At 44.3% G+C, this 19375-nt stretch overlaps 1 protein-coding gene across 2 annotated transcripts; it reads right to left on the reverse strand.

The window, feature by feature from the left end:
• Nucleotides 1–298: 298 nt before the first annotated feature.
• E2F8 (E2F transcription factor 8) lies at nucleotides 299–15003 on the reverse strand. 2 transcript variants are annotated; one of them, XM_036258415.1, is made up of 12 exons: nucleotides 14876–15003; nucleotides 12884–13162; nucleotides 12368–12524; nucleotides 10124–10438; nucleotides 9761–9922; nucleotides 7942–8079; nucleotides 6099–6302; nucleotides 5697–5784; nucleotides 4901–5423; nucleotides 1457–1589; nucleotides 944–1338; nucleotides 299–573 (listed from the first exon to the last, which is right to left on the reverse strand). In XM_036258415.1, the coding sequence occupies exons 1-12, from the start codon at nucleotides 14897–14899 to the stop codon at nucleotides 391–393; spliced, it is 2601 nt and encodes an 866-aa protein (XP_036114308.1). In that variant the 5' UTR covers nucleotides 14900–15003; the 3' UTR covers nucleotides 299–390. The 2 variants fall into 2 exon arrangements, with proteins under 2 accessions (XP_036114308.1, XP_036114309.1); XM_036258416.1 differs by lacking the exon at nucleotides 12884–13162.
• Nucleotides 15004–19375: the final 4372 nt, after the last annotated feature.

Below are 19375 nucleotides of genomic sequence, written 5' to 3' on the forward strand. Positions count from 1 at the left end.
GGCATGTCACATTCACTCAAAGGGACGTCAACTTTAACAGTTCCTTTGCATAATGGTACAGACACAGGTGAAATAATTCACTTTCCTCCTAGAAGTTATATACCTTAGTTCAACATTTTACTTTTATTTCTTAGGACTGATGGATGGATTTAGTTTAAAACAATATATATATATATACACATACTCATATATATACACACATATGTGTGTGTGTATATATATATATATATCTCCACATATATATATGAGAAAACAAGTATTTATTTTGAAATTAAGTAAACCCCCAAAGTATTTACAGTATTTTCAGAGAATGTGTTCTCCAAACTAGTCTGAGTACATCTTCTCTATTAAACAACTCTTTAGAAATTGAAGCGATGACAGATTCGTCCATCAATGGACATCCTCCGTTGAGACTTCCAGTTTTCGCTGTGGGAGGAAGAGAGTTCCCATGGAGGTTTTATTAGCACCGTTAAAATCCATGCAGGATGAGCCCATTGATTTCATTGGTCCACCTGGGGTACGGAAGAAACTTTCGGCCACTACTTGTGATCCTTTGGGTGTGACTGGAACAGGCTGATTGGAAAGAGAGGAAGGGAAACAGAAGTCAAACCCACAGACAGGTGCTCACGCAGCCTCAGAAGAGTGCACTGGAAGGACATGTCACACACGGAAGCCCAGCACACTGACATTGGCTAGGTAAGCCAGCACGAGTTTTGCATTCTCAGCTACTTTTGTTAAGGTGAGAAAAAGAGCTCGCAGTAAGTCAATAATACGAACTCCTTGTGCACTTTCCCCAGGTTTGGAAAGCAGGGAGGCTCAGTCTCCTCGCTCTCCCATCCTTTCCCTCTCCAAAGAAGAAAAGCAAGAGCAAGTCTCCCACGACACTGGCATTTGGGACTTAATAACCCCAGGAGCAAAATAAGTGAAATGGAAATTCTCTCACCTGTTGGGCCCCTGTCACAGCAAGGGACTGTCCATTCGGTTGGTTCTGGCCCAGAACTGGAGAGTCATACCTGGTGGCCCGTCCTTGCTGAGTCCCTGTATTTTCTGGTACAACACTAACAGCCTCTATTCTGGGAGACATGGGAACAGTTCCAGGCCCGGGGCTTGCAGACACCTGCACGCTGGGGGAGAGGAGTCCCAAGTGCTGCAGGGTGAAGTTCACAATGGCTGAGCTTGGGTTTTGGACAGGGACAGGGTGGCTCGAAGTGAGAGCTGGGCTGTTCCCGACAGGTACGGCCGCCATGGAAGTTGGTGAGACCATTAGCTTCAAAGGTGTTACATGAAAGGAGGGGAAACTAACAGCAGTGAGTTCAGATGATGTCACTGGAATAACACCTGGAAAGAAAAGGAGGGAAAAATATCTTAAAAGCACAGGCATTTGTCCGAGACGCTTATAAGGGTTGAGTGAACTTGAGACCAACCCACGTTTGAATAGTGTTTCATGCCCACGCACCTGTGACTGGGGAGCCGTAGATCCTGTGGTTGGGGGAAAGTGTACCTGAGTTTTCTTTACCAGGCAAAAGGGACTCTGCCGCCAGAGATGAGCACTGGGTGAGAGGGATTAGGTATCCTGATGGGACCAATGTCTAGAAAACAGGAGGAAGGGTTTATTTTACACACAAATACTGGAAGAAAAATGGCGTGTGCCTCTTCGAGGACTAATATACCTTGGTGGTTGTCTCATTAGACTAATGCCTCCAAATTGCACAGGCTGCGGGCAGGGCAGCTATACAGTCCCTGACAACAATATACCTCCTTCCCATTCCAACACTTGTCCTGACTAACACAATCCATGTGTTTCTTAAATGCCCTCTGTGGTCTTAGGAAGCGTCCTGAAGCTGCCACTGGTGTCTGCTCAGAGGAGGAGTCACCCAGCAGACCCCCTTCACACTGACACCCGAAGTCCTGCGGTCAGACTCCCTGGAATGATGTGGCGCTGTCAGAACCTACTTAATGCAGCTGGGCACCATACTGGCACTGCTGTTGTTATCGACTGTTCCTGAACTATACAGAATGGTATTTCCCAAAGAGTATTCTGAGGGGCCCTCGTTTCATGGGATGCAGAAAGACACTGCTTGAATCATGCTCAAATATGTTTGGGAAAGGCTGAATTCAACGCCGGACACGGGTGCTTTAATTAGAGAATTTCTGAGTGTCTTTAACGGTGGCATGCATTGTGAATCTTCAAGTGGGGCATGTGCATGTAGCATTTCCCAGGCTATCTGGCAACTCCATTTTTGATAGTATCGGAATTCAAGGAAAACGCTTTAAGAAATGTTGATTTAGAGATGGGGGTTGCCAAACCATGGGCCAAAATCCCGCCTCCTGTCTTTGTAAATAAACTTACATCGGAACATAGCCATGTCCGTTCACTTACGTATTGTCTACAGCTGCCTTCCCATTTCCTTTCTACAATGGCAGAGTCGAGCAGGTACCATGGAGACCAGGTGGTCCACAAAGCCAAAAATATTTACTATCTGGTCCTTGACAGAAAGACCCCTGACTTAGAACAAAGGAATTATAAAACCATAAATGTTTCTAATAGTTTAGGTTCTAATGATACCAAGCAAACACGCTTATAATACCCTAAAGGGCACGACAGCAGGATTCAAAAACTAAGATGAAAAAAAAAAGAGAACTGATTAATTCATATCAGAGACTCAACTGTCACGAAGCAAAAACTTAAGGCAATAAAGGTATAGACCAAATGGAAATGGCCAGAAGACTGGGTTGTGTGCATCTTCCCCCGCCTGCTTGATCGTTTACTTCACCAAACACAGAAAGTCTGCTTCGGCCTTGCCATGAGCAGGACTGGCAAAAGCTAAAAGCAGTCCTTGTGAACTGGGGACCCTCCTTTTATCTTCCCCCAGAACCTTCTTCTGGACATTGTTGAAACAACAGTCCACACTTGGATCTAGCTCTTAATAGGTCGGCTCTTTTCTTTGGGAACCAGTAAATTCAGAATCCACAATTTTACAAGTGTACCGCAAAGTTTATATTTTGTTTCTTAGTTGCTTGGCACCATTCACTATCTTTACTGGCAGGTTCCTTGAAAGACGCAGGAACAGAAATTTTTAACGGGTGAATTTAGGGATTTTACAAATCCTCTTTGCTATTGTTAGTCATCCTCTCGTGGTACAAGTTACTCCGGTTGCTGGTTTAATTCTTTCAATTCTTTAGCAAAACCTGTAGTACTCTACTACTAATTATTTTTAATTTTTCCACAAACTATAATTATCACAACATCTTTTAACCTATAATGCCAATTCCTTTTTGTAGAAAATGAGACATATTAAATTAGCAGGATGAATGAACTTGACATATTTCAACTTGCATGTTATCTCAACTCGCCTACATCACCCCTTTCCCCCTCCTTCCCATTACACCTCCTATTTTATTTTCACTGTAGTTCTTATTATTCACTACCTGATATGATTGTGTTACTTGTACACTGTCTTCTCTCCACCCTCAGAAGTGTAGATTCTCAGTAAATGTTTGCTGAATGAATTAACACAAAAATTAACACATTTTCTTTGTTCTGCTCAGTTCATGCTAAAGAGAAATGGTTCAAATGAAGTCACAGAGATGAGAAAAGCAAGGGGACATGGAAAATCTATCCACTGAAAACCCTAATCCCGAATAACAAGTGAGCAACAGGAAACCATTATTAAATAGCGCCATTAGCCCAGAGAGATGGTGGACCTCCCAAGAAAATCCAATCAGGCAAAAGCCTTGTAATTTCCCTACCAGTATGGATATTAAATACAAAATGATACTATGCTAAGATAGAGATTTTAAATGGTTACCATAAGGCCATCCTAAGGGGAGACTGGACAAACTCTAAAGCCTCCTTAACAGTAACAGTTACAGATAGTACCCTTCGACTTATACGGGGCCTTAAAAGAATCACAACCCCTTCCGTATACCATCATGGAATACATTCACCTAGGTTTGCAAAAACTATAATGTGGCCCTGGGGAAGCACTCAGACGCAATCACCAAGGCAGGTGCTGGGTTTGATTTTGTCCAGAGCACACTGCTTCCCATCCAATAGATCAGGAAAAACTGGTGGAGCAAATTCGTTATAGATGTGGGAAAAGAAGGTGTGGAGAAGTAAAATAACTTGAGTGAACAGCAGGGACAAAATGAGAGATTAACTTCTGCTTCTACATTAGTGGTGCTCATTCAGTGATCATCTCTTTCCTATATAACTGCCCTAAGGGAGCAAAATGAGATAATATATGTAAAATTGCCTAATCCTTCTGACAGCTGGCGTGTGGGTAGGCAACCAATACATGTCAATTCCTTCTTGAACTAATCCCATCTAGGGAAAAAATGATCTGGAACATCACAATCCCTAGAAACTAGTGTGTCAAATATGCCTACAATTGGCCAAGGTAAAATTTTTCTCTTTACACAAAATAGAAATTTTGGGTTAAATTTCAGAAAATAAAAACAGGGGAAACAATTTATCTTCTAGGCAACAAATGCCAGTTACATGGCATCAAACAAACATTAGGCACTGACTCAGAAAGCAGGAGTCAGCGGAGCCCTGGGTATCCATCCATTCATTTAGGGCTACATTTGCTTGTAAATTATTTAAAACTTTCATGACAGGTGTTTGCATTCCAGTATGTGGTAGAGAAATGGACTTAAGGACAACCACCCATGGTGCTTTAAAAAGAGAACAAATAATCCCTTCCTCCAAAGGTTAAAAATGTCCCTGCCGTCATCCCAGCCAGGGGATTAGCTGTCTGGGGCCTTGTTTGGATTATGGATGCTAAGGAACAGTTCCTTGTCTCCTGAGAGACTGCTTTCTGCTCTGGTAAACCTCCAAATCCTCCACTAATCAATTGGGAAGTTCCTAATACTTTGCATGGTGCAAGGGTGTACTTACTGCGGAGACATTTTCAAGTCCTTTTAGGTCCTCTTTAAATTTCTTTTTGGAACCACTGTCCTCAAGCATGTTTTCCCTCTTTGAGCTTCTTTCTCCTGCAGGTTCCGTGTCCCGGTTCTGTGCACCGTGTCTCTCTGGCACTGGCAAGAGGCTCTCGGGCCTGGTGGAGGCACTGGGCTCCGTGGCATCCTTGACTGCTTTCTCGGTGGTGGCGTCTGTGTAGTCCTTTGATCTCGCAGCTTTAGAAGAGCAGACTGTCGGGCTCAGGCCTTGGGGCGGTGTCATGGTTTGGGCTTGGGCAGGCTGCAAGTAGATGGCATAGGACGAGCCCGAAGGGGCTTGAGGTAGGATCACAGGCACCGCCGTTGACAATGGGCTGGGGATCAGAGGGACCACCCCCAGGGGCTGGATGAGGGACGGTGCTGTCAGCTCCAGCTCAGCGTTCACTGTGGAGTCCAGAGGGGCCACTGGTTTGCAGTGCCCAGATCTTGCCAGCTGTAATTTTGCTTTCTTTCTGGGTTCACTAAAAGACAAGATTTAAAACAGGATATATTTTCTAAATGTTCTAAAATAAACACATTTTCTCTAAAATGTTCTACCCCTTTAGATGGTCCCAGATTAAAGCCCTGTCTTTAAGAAACTAGCAGACAGTTTCTGTAATTATGGCATATGAGTTATGAGAAAAGATTATCTCATCAGTTTCCAAGGCTAGTGCCTGTTCTTATAGAAAATAAGAAATCCTAACAATGCAACGAAAAGTAATTCACCCCGTTACTAAAGAGCATTACGAACCTACCTTGATTGCCCTTCTAACTGCATTTTGCAAATAGCTGCAAGCTGAGCCATTTTACTGGGGAAGGGCGCAGAATTCTGAGAACTCTCGGCTGATAAAATAGAAAGCGGGGGTGGAGGGGATTGGTCAATGCAAAAGAATAAATGCTCAGGCAGATGACATATCACTGAAGCTCAAGGAACACAAATCATGTGCCTCCCCCCAAATCACACAGCAGTTACACAAAACACCCCACAAACTGCTTTTTATCCTTTAATTCATGCATAAGTTAGGCTTCAAGTGGGGTTAGGCATACGGATATGGAAACAATTCTCTAACAAGTCCCATAGGGATCAAGGAAGCTAAAAATAAATCGGATAACAAGGAATTCTTCCGAGCACAGCCCTGACATGATTGAAAACATACCTTTGCTGGTCTTGATAGGACTACTGGGAGCAGAGTTTATCTTCCTCCGATCACTTTCTATGCTCTTCACCAGTTTGATAAGAGATGGGTGTCGAGTAAAGTTGGGCTTCCTGTGTGTGGAAAAGAGGTTTTTGGCACAGTTCTCCTTTGAAGATTGCCTCCCTTCCAAGTCTGAGGTGGAGAAAGAAGTGATGGGGCTGAGACCTGAAAGAGAAAAGGGCAGGGTGTGAAAACATGGGTGATTCATCTTCCTTTTGGGATGTGACATCAAATCACGGTCCTAACCGGATTTTAGGAATGAAGTGGCAGCGGCTGTAGGGGACCAGTTCTGTGCCTGACACTGTTTTAAGGGCTTTTATTTATACAAAACCTTGTTTATCCTAGTAAATGAATTCTGAGACAAGATTTCACACTTCACATTTCTAAAACCTTTTGTCACTTATAATCAGAGGTGTGCTTTAGTGTAACTGTCAGTGGTTTTTTCTTATTGATATATAAAAAAATTGTGCACCTCATAATCAGTGGAGTCTTTTTCTTTTATTCCTTACCTGAGGACAGGTTTTCATTGATTCTAGAGAGAGGAAGGGAAATATATATATGAGAGAGAAACATCTATAGTGTGAGAGAGAAACATCAATCGGTTGCCTCCCACATGCACCCTGACTGGGGATTGAACCTGTGACCCTTTGGTGCATGGGAGGATGCTCTAAGCCACAGAGCCACACTAGCCAGGGCATCTGTGGAGTCTTAATCTGATGAAATATGGTGACCTATACTGCTATGGACTGAATATTTGTGTCCTCCACACAATATAATATTAGGAAGTGGGGCCTTTGGGAGGTGCTAAGATCAGGAGAGCAGACCTCCTTGAACAGGATTAGACTCTACAGAGCTACCCTTTCACCCCATGAGGTTACAACGAAAAAAGGCTGTCTAGAAAGTAGGTGCTCACCAGACACCAAACATGCAGGTGCCTTGATCTTGGACATCTCAGCCTCCAAAACTGTGTGACACAAATTTCTGTTGTTTATAAGCCACTCAGTCTATGGTATTCTGTTATAGCAGCCTGAACACACTAAGACACTCTCAACAACTCCACCAGGAGGTACTACTCAGGAAATGCATCCCCATTTCAGAGACATTAACCAACTGAATCACGGTCCCTCAGCTAGTAGAATGTGGGCCTGGGATAGGAACTCCCTCAGTGTGGCCCCTTGTGCCAAAGGACCTCTCTCTGAGATGACATCCTAAATCACAATAACTTCAAAGGGAACACGGTTCTTCCTGCTTTGCAGGTGAGGAAACCCAGCCTTGGAGGAGTAATGTACCAAGGACACACAGCTAGTAAGTGGCAGAGCTGAGACTGAAAGCTAAGTCTCCTTCTGCCTCCACGGCCCATGTTCCTGCCACCTTCCAACACTTGAGGTGGAATGCAAAATGTCAGAATGCCAGAGTTGCGATATATTGATATTGAATATATTGAATACTGATACCGGAATGAATTCATTTCATATGCTCAGTGTACACAGGCTCTGTCATGGTCACAGAGAAGCATAATAATGATAGCAAGAGTATCTATGTGTTATGATGCTTCAACTTTTTCAAATCCTTTCACATACACATTCTACCTCCTGGGCACCATATGGAGGGTGGTTATGGACCTTGGGTTGCTGAAGGAGACAGCAGCCAAATTTTCCATATTGACACTCATCTTTGTCTTTTCAATCACTTTTATATGCTCTTTCCATGTGGGAATGTGGGTAGGAAGGGGAAGAGAGAATATCTCTAAATATGAGTTAATTCAAAACACTGAAGCAAAGAATTTAAGAAAACAGATACATACCACCAGGATTAGGACTGATTTCTGGGCCTGTCCATTTAAAAGCTGGTTTTCGGCCTCTTTCTTCGGTAACATGAACTTTCTTGATAAGATCCAGGCTACTCAGAACATTAGCTATATCATATAACCTCCTAATTTTTGCTGGGGGAAAAAACAAGTATATATACCAGTTAATGAAATAATGAAAGACCAAAGGATTTTGCTTCATAAAGATTCCATATATTCAAAGAGACGTCCTAACCCTCAATGTCAGAGAAAAATGTGACTTTTTAAGTTATCCTAGTAATACTGCTTTAATTAAAACAAAAAATAATTTTAAATATTGAAAAGACTCAGTTACTGCTGGTACTGAACTGTGAAATGACAGAAGCACATGTTGAAAAAGGAAAAATGACTTAATGAGATCACCATGTCAGGAACTATGTTACAGATTTTTTGACAAAAAGTCACCATTGCTGGGCATCTTCTAATGAGAATTCAGAAGAATTTTTATTATAAAGCATCAATGACAAATGTATCACTTTCCTGCTTGAGACAGTTTGTATCAATAAGACTGATTTAACATCATAAGCATGAAAAGTTCCATAGCCCATCAAAAAGTGTAACTTGTTATACTGTCCTGATGTAATATGCAAAGCATAGATTTATTAATTCTACACATCTTACATATCTTAAAAAGTTTATTGTTAGAGAAAGTCTGCTTTTTACTCCAGCTTGATAGTATAAAATTATAAATTGAGCCCCTTCTTCCTAGCCATGCCAGAAGGTTCTGAATTCCCGGCGATTCAGCAAACCACACATCTGCAGTGCCTGGAATGGCTTCCAAGGCTGTGACTAACCAGGGAAATGGAGAGCTGAAACTGTCTGGTGACTCAGAAAAGCAGGCAGCCCATCTGCAGTATCAGGACATGTTTTCTGAAACTGCAGATCTCCCAAACCAATTGCCAGCATTATTTCTCCCTACTTAGTTTCATCTAGAAAAAAGACACTATCAATCTGCAGATGTCTGAATATACTTTCATGGGACTAGTACAGCTCTTCAGGGATGGGAAGGGATCTGTGTGACAGCTTCCAGGTGTTCTCACAGTCTCTGCTGTTGCCTAAGGTGGCTCTTCCTCACCGTTCAGCTAGGTCCCCCAAGTGTCCCATGTTCAGGCTAGCCTCATTCCCTACCTGGAGGTCTGCTAATGCCTCCATGAGAAATGGGTGTGCAGCAGGCCCCTCCCATCTGCGGAGCTCTTCATTCCACACCCTCTCTCTACCTTCATGGAGGTTCCCACAAAGTCTGTTATAGAGGTGAGGGCAGAACTCTGTGTTAGCAATCCAATCTATAATCCTGTTCCAACTTTGAGCAAATATCCCGGCTAAAACCACTCTTTCAAACTGGCAAACCAACTGTGCCACAGGTGACTTCTGGGGGCAGTTTTAGAAGAGTTATCTGTACTCTCACATATGAGAGACAGTGGAAAGAGCAGAGACCTGGGTTCCAGTTCTGCTTTACCATTTACTGCTCATTTAGATTATAGGCAACTAGACTGTATACGATTAAAATGTGGACAATGCTACAGTATCAAATGAGATAACTTTTAAGGAACTGTTTATAAGTCGAAGTGTCAGATAAATAAGAGTAGTTGTATACATATCTTTGAATCCTACACCTTACTTAAAGCAGTGGGATCATGGTTTCCGGAGAGAAGTGAAGATACAAAAGCATAATTAGAGAAGATCTGTTTATACAGCAAATGTATTTGGAAATCAGTTTGTAACTGCAATTTTATTGTTTACGAACAGGTCCAAAAGTCCATGGAGTCATGACACTTACTTTTAAACTTGCTTTTATCCAAATCTTCCACATGGTCCTCCCCAATTAAAATCTTGGCAGCAATTTCTAGGCTCACTATCTGAGGCGTTGACACCAAAAACAGCATCACAAATTTCTGGCTCATCACTCTTAAAGACTTGTCTTTGCGGCTGTTTACAGAAGCTTTGAAGAAGGATGAGGATTAGAGAATTAAAATTCATGAAGGGACAAGTGACTTCTAAAGTAACAAGGCTAAAAATACCACCACCTGATCATACAGTTGACAACTGCAGCATTTTCACGTTAAAGGCAGCAGCAGCTTTAGAGCAGTGTTTCCTAAGGAACCTCTTCTTTAAACCCCAGCTTTTCAATACCATCTCTCACCTGCCCGAAATTCCACTCCAGGGAGTTCGACAAAACACGCGTCTGGATGTCCATTTTGGTCCGTGTTTGCTTTGATGATATGATCCTCTATACTGTAACTCTTACTGAAGTCAAACTCTTGTTCATATTCTTTCTTCTTGATCATCATGATCTGCTCAGCGTATTTGTTCTCCTCCCCGAGGCTCTTCAGAGCCCCAAGGGTGTTGTTGAGATTGTGTCGCCCGTGCCAAGTGTACCTGTTTTTGGCGAGGCGGCTCACCATGTGTAAACTCTCTAGGACGTTTACGATATCGTAAATGCGTCGTCGCTCCACATCTGCAAGAACGGGCAGCTGTATGTTACTAGGATCAGATTTTCCCATGTGTACAGAATTGAATAACTTTTTCTTCCATGGTTATTTATCAGTAGGTTCTGGATGATACAAGTTATTTACGGATGATACAAATTATTTATACTCAACAGAGGTGAAGATGAAAGACATATCCCTGCTCTCATGGAACATGAAATAGGTATTTATTGAGGGTCTACTGTGTGCCATACAGCTTTAAGAAATTTCTAGCCTAGCCCTGGCCAGTTTGGCTCAGCGGCTGGAGCGTCGGCCTGCGGTACAGAGAGACCTGGGTTTGGTTCCCGCTAAGGGCACGTACCTCGGTTGCAGTTTGTCCCTGGCCCTGGTTGGTTGTGTGGGTGGCAGCCACTCGATGTTGTCCCTTCACATCGATGTTTCTCTCTCTCTCTCTCTCTTCCTCCCGCCCTATCTGAACAAAAAATGGAAAAATGTCCTCGGGTGAGGATAAAAAAAAAAAGAAGAAATTTCTAGCCTAGACCTGTGAGGTAGGTATTATCTTGCACACTTTAATGGTGAGGAAATAGACGTTCAGGCTGGCTAAGTGGCTCCCCCTGGCAGAAAGCCAGTACGTGGCAAAACCAAGCCTTTAATACTCTAAATCCCACACTTTACAACCTGTTTCTTATGTTACTCCCCAACACACACACACACACACACACACGGCTATCATATGGTAGGTTCAAGGTGCTGAGACTTCTTGCTGCTCTTGGAGCCTGCCAGCTATGCCTTTGCCTGACAGCCTTGGTGCTGGGCTACTCCTCCGCATGATGTCCTCATGGCTCTGCACCTCAGTTCTTTCAAGTCCTTGCTCAGATGTCACCTTCTCAAACAGAGGCCTGACCTGACCACTTAATTTAAAATTGAAAAACTCACCCCAGCACTCCTGATCAATCCTCTTTTATCTTGGTCTATATTTTCTTTCTTCCATAGCATATAATACCTTCTAACATACATTATAATTACTTATTATATCCTTTATAGTATCTATTGCCCCTACTAGAATGTAGATTTCACAGGAGCAGGCATTTTTCCTTTCTGTTCACTGATGTCATCACAAGCGGCTACAATAATGCCTTGCACATAGTAGGAAATCAATATACCCGATGAATTACAGAGTACATCCTACACAGCTAAAATGAAGTGTGTGTGAATAGATGAATCTCAATTGCATATTCTTAAAATGTGAAGTAAAATTAACATTTATAAACGTACTAGAAGGGTGAAACTTTATGGTGTAATATCTATCTATCAATCAATCTATCTATACACACACACACACACACACACACACACAAATGAAAATATCCTGCGCATCTCTTCATAGTTTCAGATTATGATATTTTCATGACTGAAAAGGTACCCAAATTTGCCATGGACCTTTTTTTAGCCATAACTAGATTGGGGTCTGTAAAGAGAGGAGTAAAAGGGTTAGGGGGTCACAGCCATTTTGTCAAACACTCAGAAAACCCATTGGTCCTCAGAACAGCGTTGAGTGGCCAGGAGCACTCAAGCCCTGCTCCCACACACATAAGCTCATAAACTATCAAGATACCATTCCATAGCCCAGCTCTTCAACCACAGAGACAAGAGAGAAGTTCAGAGTTGTAGCTGTTATGAAACAAGTCCTAAAACAATGTTGCCTTCCTTTAAAGCTACAGAGCTTTTGAAATGCAGTCAGAAGCAATCTCCATTGTGATTTTGCTTGTTTTAAGATTCACTGAAATTGGAAACTACATGCTTTTAGTCCTAAATTAATAAGGCTTTAGAGATATATGTCTCTGTGGCCCTCTTTGTGTCACTTACAAATACTGGCTAGATGAGTGTGGGTCTGAAGGAAAAGGTCCACGAAATCACTGTAACTATTCACGATTTCAGTGAGCTGTTTGCATACTTACTAAGTTCCTCAGCTACTTCGTCAAGGCAGATGTCATTATTCACGGCAGGGTTGGGATAGTTAGGATATCGTGCTAAGAATTTATGACACAACAATCCTAAACTTTTCTCTTTTCGACTTGGTTGGGATTTCTCACATTCGTCTCCTGATAAGTGTTCCTACAAAGGAAGAGGTAAATATGTCTTATTCTGAAATAAAGTTTGACATATTTATTAGGGACATCTGCATTCTATGATTAACATTGATACAAGTGCTTCACTTCAATAGCTGCAAACATTTGGGGGAAAAACATGGGGGGCCAGTATTAGCTGCCTGGCAGATCTAAAAGGGAAGCTTGAACTGCAAAAAAGTCAGAGGTTCAGAATTCCCATTGCTATATTGGACAGGGTCCAGACCTTTCTGGTGCTTTGAAGGAGGCTAATAGACTGCGGATGGTGGTGCTTTATACTGCTGGCATTTCTGCAATGGCTACTCTTCTCTTCCCCCCAAATCCCTCCAGTCCTCTGTGCAAACCTACGTGTAAACAATCTTTGGGCTCCGGTAATCCATTTCTGTTGTCAAACAGCCCCCTTTTCTGATCTCTGTTGCGGATCTCGGGGCTCACAGCACTGATGAGCATTTTCAGGTTGGCTGTTGGCGTCCAGGGTTCTCCCTGAGAGATTTCCTTGGGCTTGGTAGGTGTGGTTAAAGGGCCAAAGTCAGGCTGGATATCTGTCAACACTACATTTGCTGCGGTGGATTCTTTCAGAGGTGTTTTCATCTGTCCCCTTTTATGTGGCTCAAAAAAGAGATTTTCCTGGTTTAAAACAATAATTAAATTCACTATAAAACAGGATTTATCAGATAGCTTTTGACTTTAGAAATTACACAATAAAAAGAATATTGCTAAGAAAAAGAGTGCCAAATGAGGTTGTAGAGTTGATTAAATTAGTAATTATATTGATACTTGTCCACTCTAAAAACTAAATTTCCCATTTTTCATTTCACAGCAAAGCATGGACTTAATTTTTTTCATCTTTTGTTCCAAGGATTAAAAAAAATTCCAATCTTACGTATTTTTAACTTTTTATGTTGAAATAATTTTAGCTTTAGAGAAAAGTGGCAAAGATAGCAAAGAGAGTTCCCATATACTTTTCACTCAGCTTTTCCTAACACAAGTGGTGCTTTTAAATGATCCCAAACTCCTAGGAGTGATTTTCACTCATGAAACTGTAATAGGTAAAGGCCTCCATGGCGGAAACCATGCCCCATTCATCTGTGTATCCATCTAGCACAATGGCTGCATGCAGCAGTTGCTCAATAAAACACCATTGATATAGAAGAATCAAAGAGCCAGGAGACGAGGGTGAGGGCTAGTATGTGGTCAGACTGTAAGCAATACCCAGGGAGCAAAATCCAGAGTGCCAAAGAGTAGGATTTCTGACCAGAAGAGGTTGCACTCTGAATATTTACCTTTTCACTTTATCGAGGGAGAAGTAAAATTAGTTACTCAAAGTCACAAAGCTACTTCCTGGTGGCAGGAGAAACTGCCACCAGACATAAGAGGGTAATTGACAACAGTTCATAAATAAGACTAATGGAGACCATGTTTATTCTACTTTTGTACACTGGAGACTCCACATATCCTTCCAATCTGTTTTAAAGAAAATACTTGAAATGGCATAAGAGAGAATAGAGAGACACACTAATTCCTCAATGACTTCAGAAACAAAGATTAATGGGTTTATTTTGTATGCCTGTGACTCTTCAGGATTTATCAAGTGCTATTTGTATTTTCACCAAATCCTATATAGTCTCACTCTGCAGGTGAGGACAGCCTGGCGAGAGAGGTCACACAGGACTTGAACCGTCAACCAGTGTAAGGGATCCAATGGGGTTTCTCCTGTGCATGTGTACCTGAGAGGTGCTGACCCAAGAATGGGATTTCTAAATCCCATTTTTAAAGGCTACTGGCCCTTTGCCTCAGGCTATCAAAGTAACAGCAATATTCTTATTTGACTAATATATAAAACTTTTAGGAAATTTGCACATCTCTTTTTTGGTTAACCTAGCAGTTGAACACCAGTCAAAACACACCACTGATAATTCTTTTGCAATTTTACAAAAATGTTTTTCTCTCAGAGTGTGTGCAGCTGGTGATTTAGTAGAAAATTATCTTAAAAAGAAATCCAATCTCAAATCATGTCAAATACCCTTTCTGAATTCCTTTTGTTCAAGAATTCTCAGAAATGTCATAATGAAACCAACAAATTTTACTACTCTTAAAAATAACTTTTCTCTCTGCCTATCTCTTTGAGACTTCCACGAAACCATAAAAAATTAGAAAGATTAATTCAACTCTAGGATATTCTCTCCCTTCATAATTAAATTTCCCTTCCCTCTAGGTTTTTACAGAGGTTAACTAAAAGGGGATGTAGCATTAATAAGATATTAGATATTGAAAAATTATGAGTTAAATCAGGATATTGCATTTAAAACAAAGGATGACTACTGAAGTTAAAAAAGGTACCTTTTCGTTCTCCATCCTGTACATTTCTCATACATTTAGAGTTTCTTAAAAAATAAAAAATTTGAAGTTCCTCCCAATATCCTGATGATTCAAGTAGTCCAAACAACTCTATTAAAAAGTTTAATATCCTTAAAGAAAAAAAGAAAATGGCAAAATTAAAGAAAAATAAAAGCAGGAGATTCGCTGAAAATTCCTTCACGGACACCACAGGCTACCGAAACAAAGACTAACGAAAACTGACAAACTTCATTTACATTTTATTCCAGACCAGAGATAACCCCACTGGTCAGGGAACTACATCAAACGACAGTAAATTCTTTCAGCAAGCGGATCCGCTGTCATGGGACTTCAAGCAACCCACATAATTTCCAGTGACAACCCTCTCTCACCTTTAGAGAAGTCAGGCCGTTCTTGGGACCCCACCGAACGGACTGTGGTAAGCACAAGCACCCACCTAGTCACCGATCAGGGCTCGAGACTTCTTTCGAGCTGACACGACCCCACGGATTTGGATAAAAGTCTGGACTTGGATGCCTGAATTGCTCCCCTAGACACACACGTGCATAGGCTCAGTAGTCAAGTCTTGGAAATAGCTTGATACGCAACTTCCAAATGCAGTCCTTACGCTCCAAACGAACTCTGGGCATTTAAAGAACGCCTTAGGATTCAGACTTTTTATAAAGACTTTTCTAAAGATGCAAAGCGCTATGCACTCGCTGTTCGGGTGGCCAGTTCCCACAACGAGGTTGGACCCCACCATGGAAGACTGCCTTTGCTGAGCAAGGCAACCAGGTACAATCCCGCTGGCGCCACACGCTCCGCGCGCAGAACACTTTCCCCTCCGCCAGGTCAATTGTTAACCCCCCGCCTCCCCCCCCCCCCCCCCCCCCCCCCCCCGCGCCAGGCCCAGTTCGCGCGCCACGCGCTGCGCGCCGCCCGCCGGGCAGTTTCCGGACAGCATCCTTGCGGTTTCCAGGGCAACGATTCCCGACCACTCAGAGAGCCGGCTGCGGGCCTGCGATTGGTTGGAGGTGCCAGGGGCGGGTGCAGACCTTCCGCCTTCGATTTAAAAATTTGGCGCGGAAAGCCGGACTGTGACCGGCACCGCCCCTTAGCTGCGCGGGGCTGGAGCGCGGGCAAACCCGCGCCCGGAACCTCGGCATCCTCGCCCCTCCCCCTCGCTCGCCCCCTCCCCTCTGCGCGGGAGCTCAGCTCCTCCTCCACGGCCCCCGGCGGAGCGAGAGGCGGGAAACGGCCGTCGCTGCCGCAGCCCTCCCGAGCTCTCTCCTGGTGCCAGGCGGGCCGGGCGCTGCTTCCCTCTGCGTCCCGCTGACCTGTCAGTTCACCTCACGGTTGGAGCGGGCGGAATCTGAGCGGGGACTCCTTGGCACCTCTTCCCCGCTCAGGCTCCGGAGCCCCGCGAGTCGGGCCGTCAGTCGGTCCTTACGCCGCGCCGAGGTGGGTGCCAGAGGGAAACGCCGGGACCGGGACTGGCGGGCCGGCGGGAGGGCAGAGGGAGCGTGACCGTCCAAGAGCAGTCAAGCCCCCGATTTGAAATTAACCCGCTCCCCGCGCGAGCCGATCCCGCGGACAGGGCGGGCCGCTCCCCTCCCCCACGCCCACTCTTCCCGGCCCCGGACATCGCGCGCCAATCCGAGCCGAACCCGCCGCGAATCACCGTGCAGGCGCCGCCCTCCGGTTCCGCCTCTACGATGGTGTTGGGGGAAAAGTTCAACAACTTTTTTTTTTTTCAATTTGCAAGCACCCCCGCCCCCTCTCTTACTCAAAGTTGGGGAATGAAGTTTGGCCCTCCCGAGGCACTCGAGCTGGGACGCGGCGCTCTGCGGTCCCCTGCCCAGCCCCAGACCCACTCACCTGCCCTCCAGACCCCAGCCCTGACCATTCCTCCTCCGTCCCTGGAAGGCATTACTGTGCTGTCCACCGTCTACCCCATGGCTTCTAGGAGACATCGGTGTGCGGAGGGACAGGCGTGGTCACCTGTGCCCAAACTCGAAGGGCGCGGGGTCTTGGCCAAGACGGGGAACTCAGGTGTGGCCGAGGAGGGTTACGGGGGAACACACGTCAAGCTAGTTCTGGGTGCCCGCCGCTCCCTCTCCTGGTTCCCCACACCCCGCCCGTTCCCCGCCCTGCAGTCTTCCCTCGCGTTCCCTCTCTCTCTCGTTTCCGAGCCTCGGGCAGCTTCAGCGGGAACTATTTTATACTGCCAGGTTAATAGTAGGGTTGGGAGACGCCGGAGCCCGACGCCTTTGGTTTTTCGGACGGCGAAACTGAAGCCGGCGGCAGCGCGTCGTTGCCTGTACCTGGATTGTTTGCGCCCTCGTTGGCTGGCTCCTCTGTTATTTGCCTTACAGCGTTTCCCCTTTTCTGGGGATCGGTGTTGGCGTTCTGGGACCGCAGGTATTGCCCAACCGCATTTAGATCGGGGTGCCCATCTATCGACTGTTTGGTTTGAGTGCTTCCTCCTCTTTTGTAATCTCATGTCTCTAAACTACAGCACATCCAGGGCTACGACCCCCCAGTTCCATCTCATACTTCTGTGTCAGTGATCACCCGGTGTTGACCTGCTGCACGGGACATTTTTATATTCCCGGATGCTCTGTAAGGGCTGGAACGCTGTGATACAGAGGCTGCGGTCGCCGCGCTGCAGCGGCCAGCCTAGGCCCAGGGGTCTGGGAGACAAGCAGTAGCTCTTCCCCGGCAGAACTCGACCTCAGGGCGCGCAGGGTGACCGCCGGAACGGTGCCTCTGCCCTCCCCTCGCTGCCTGCCTGGTGCGGGCTGTCCTGGCTTCAGGCAAGTGTTGCTCAAGAAAGCGCTTGGACCTGAAAGCTGGCTGTTGGTGTGATGCCTAAAGCTCTGAGATTTAAAAATAAAGCGAGGGTCATAGGGCAGGGCCCCACCGGGGACAGCACTGAGCAGCGGTTCTTACGGAGGTTCCCACACACCTTTTCTGGAGCAAGATGCAGTTATAAAGGCATCAACAAAAGGGTGCTTCTGCTTTAGCCACTATATGTTTTACAATTGTGTTGCCTCTCTTCTCTCCCAGCACCTCTAGGAGGGCACCTGTTGGGCTCTGCCCCATCTACCCTTAAGTTTTTACAGCCTAGGAGTCCTCTTTAAAGGGATTCTTTTCAGAAGCAGCCGATCTGTTCTGGAACAATGACTAATGTGCTCACATCTGTGGTCTACAGAGTGCCAAATACTTGTAGGGTAGATAATGCAAGGAGCAGTCATCTCTGGTGACACTGCACAGATGGCATCTCATTTAATACCCAGCACAGGTGTTAACCATGGGTTATGATTCAAAAAGAGAAGCAGAACGTAAAAAACCTGGAGGTCTCAGGGTTAAGCGATTGTGCTGGGATTTGAAGCTAAGTGTTTATTCCTAAATGCTTTTTACTGAAAGCCATGTTGTTCACTGTGCTGGTCCTTACTTCCTTTGCAGGGTAGTTTTGCCCATTTTATAGAGAAAACAGAAGCACAAAAATTTTTCAGTGATGGCCAAGTCAGCTGTAGAGTCAGGATCATCATAATCCAGGTCTACCTGCTCCCAGTTCATATATCCCATTCCACTGCCTCTGAAAGTTCCTATGAAAGAAGTCTTGGTGACATCTTAGACCAGCCCTTAACCATCTAACCCCTCCACCAACATAGCAAAATATGGAAAAGCTGGGATATGTAATTCTTGTTTTAATGACAGTTGTCATATTTTATTGACGCATGTGATATTATAATCCAAATCACTATGATGAAAAGTGGCTCTATTAAGTGAAATGAGCCCGGCTGGTGTGGGTCAGTGGATTGAACATCATCCCAAGGACTGAGAGGTCCTGGTTCGATTCCTGGTCAGGGCACATGTCTGGGTTGTGGGCTCGATCCACAGTGGGGGGCCTGCAGGAGGCAGCCAATTGCTGTTTCTCTCTCTTCCTTCCTCTCCCTCTCTAAAAAATAAATAAATAAAACATTTTTTAAAAAAGAGTGAAATGATATAGTTTTGAAGTCTTAAACTGTTGAGGTGAAGGTAATAAAAAAAAAGCAAGCAAGCCGAAAATAATTCCACTCAACTCTAGAGTGTATTGATTTGAGATTCAGCATGAGTGTAAGAGAAAGATAGAAATCTGTTGAAAACTTGATGTTTACTGCCCAAGCAAGAAAGAAGGATGAAGGGGACAGGTTGAAAATCTTTCTTATTTTCCCATCAAACATGTTTTTCAGTTATTAGTTATATAATCCAAGGGAATATTCATACATTTGTTTCTGGTCTTTTGTTCATCATGCTTTGTAATGTGTGTGTCACTGAAATTAGTTTTTCGACTCTGCTGCGACTCTTATGGCTTGTACAACTTGGAGGGCTGATATATTATGTAACACATTCAGCACTAAACAATGAAAAAATATATCGAAGGTAAAGGGGAAGATGGGTGTCCTCTGAGGTGTCTAGATTCCAAGGTAACCTTCAGGATTTCGAAATCATGCCCAT

The sequence above is a fragment of the Molossus molossus genome, unplaced genomic scaffold (assembly GCF_014108415.1).
Source record: "Molossus molossus isolate mMolMol1 unplaced genomic scaffold, mMolMol1.p scaffold_m16_p_13, whole genome shotgun sequence".
NCBI lineage: Eukaryota > Metazoa > Chordata > Mammalia > Chiroptera > Molossidae > Molossus > Molossus molossus.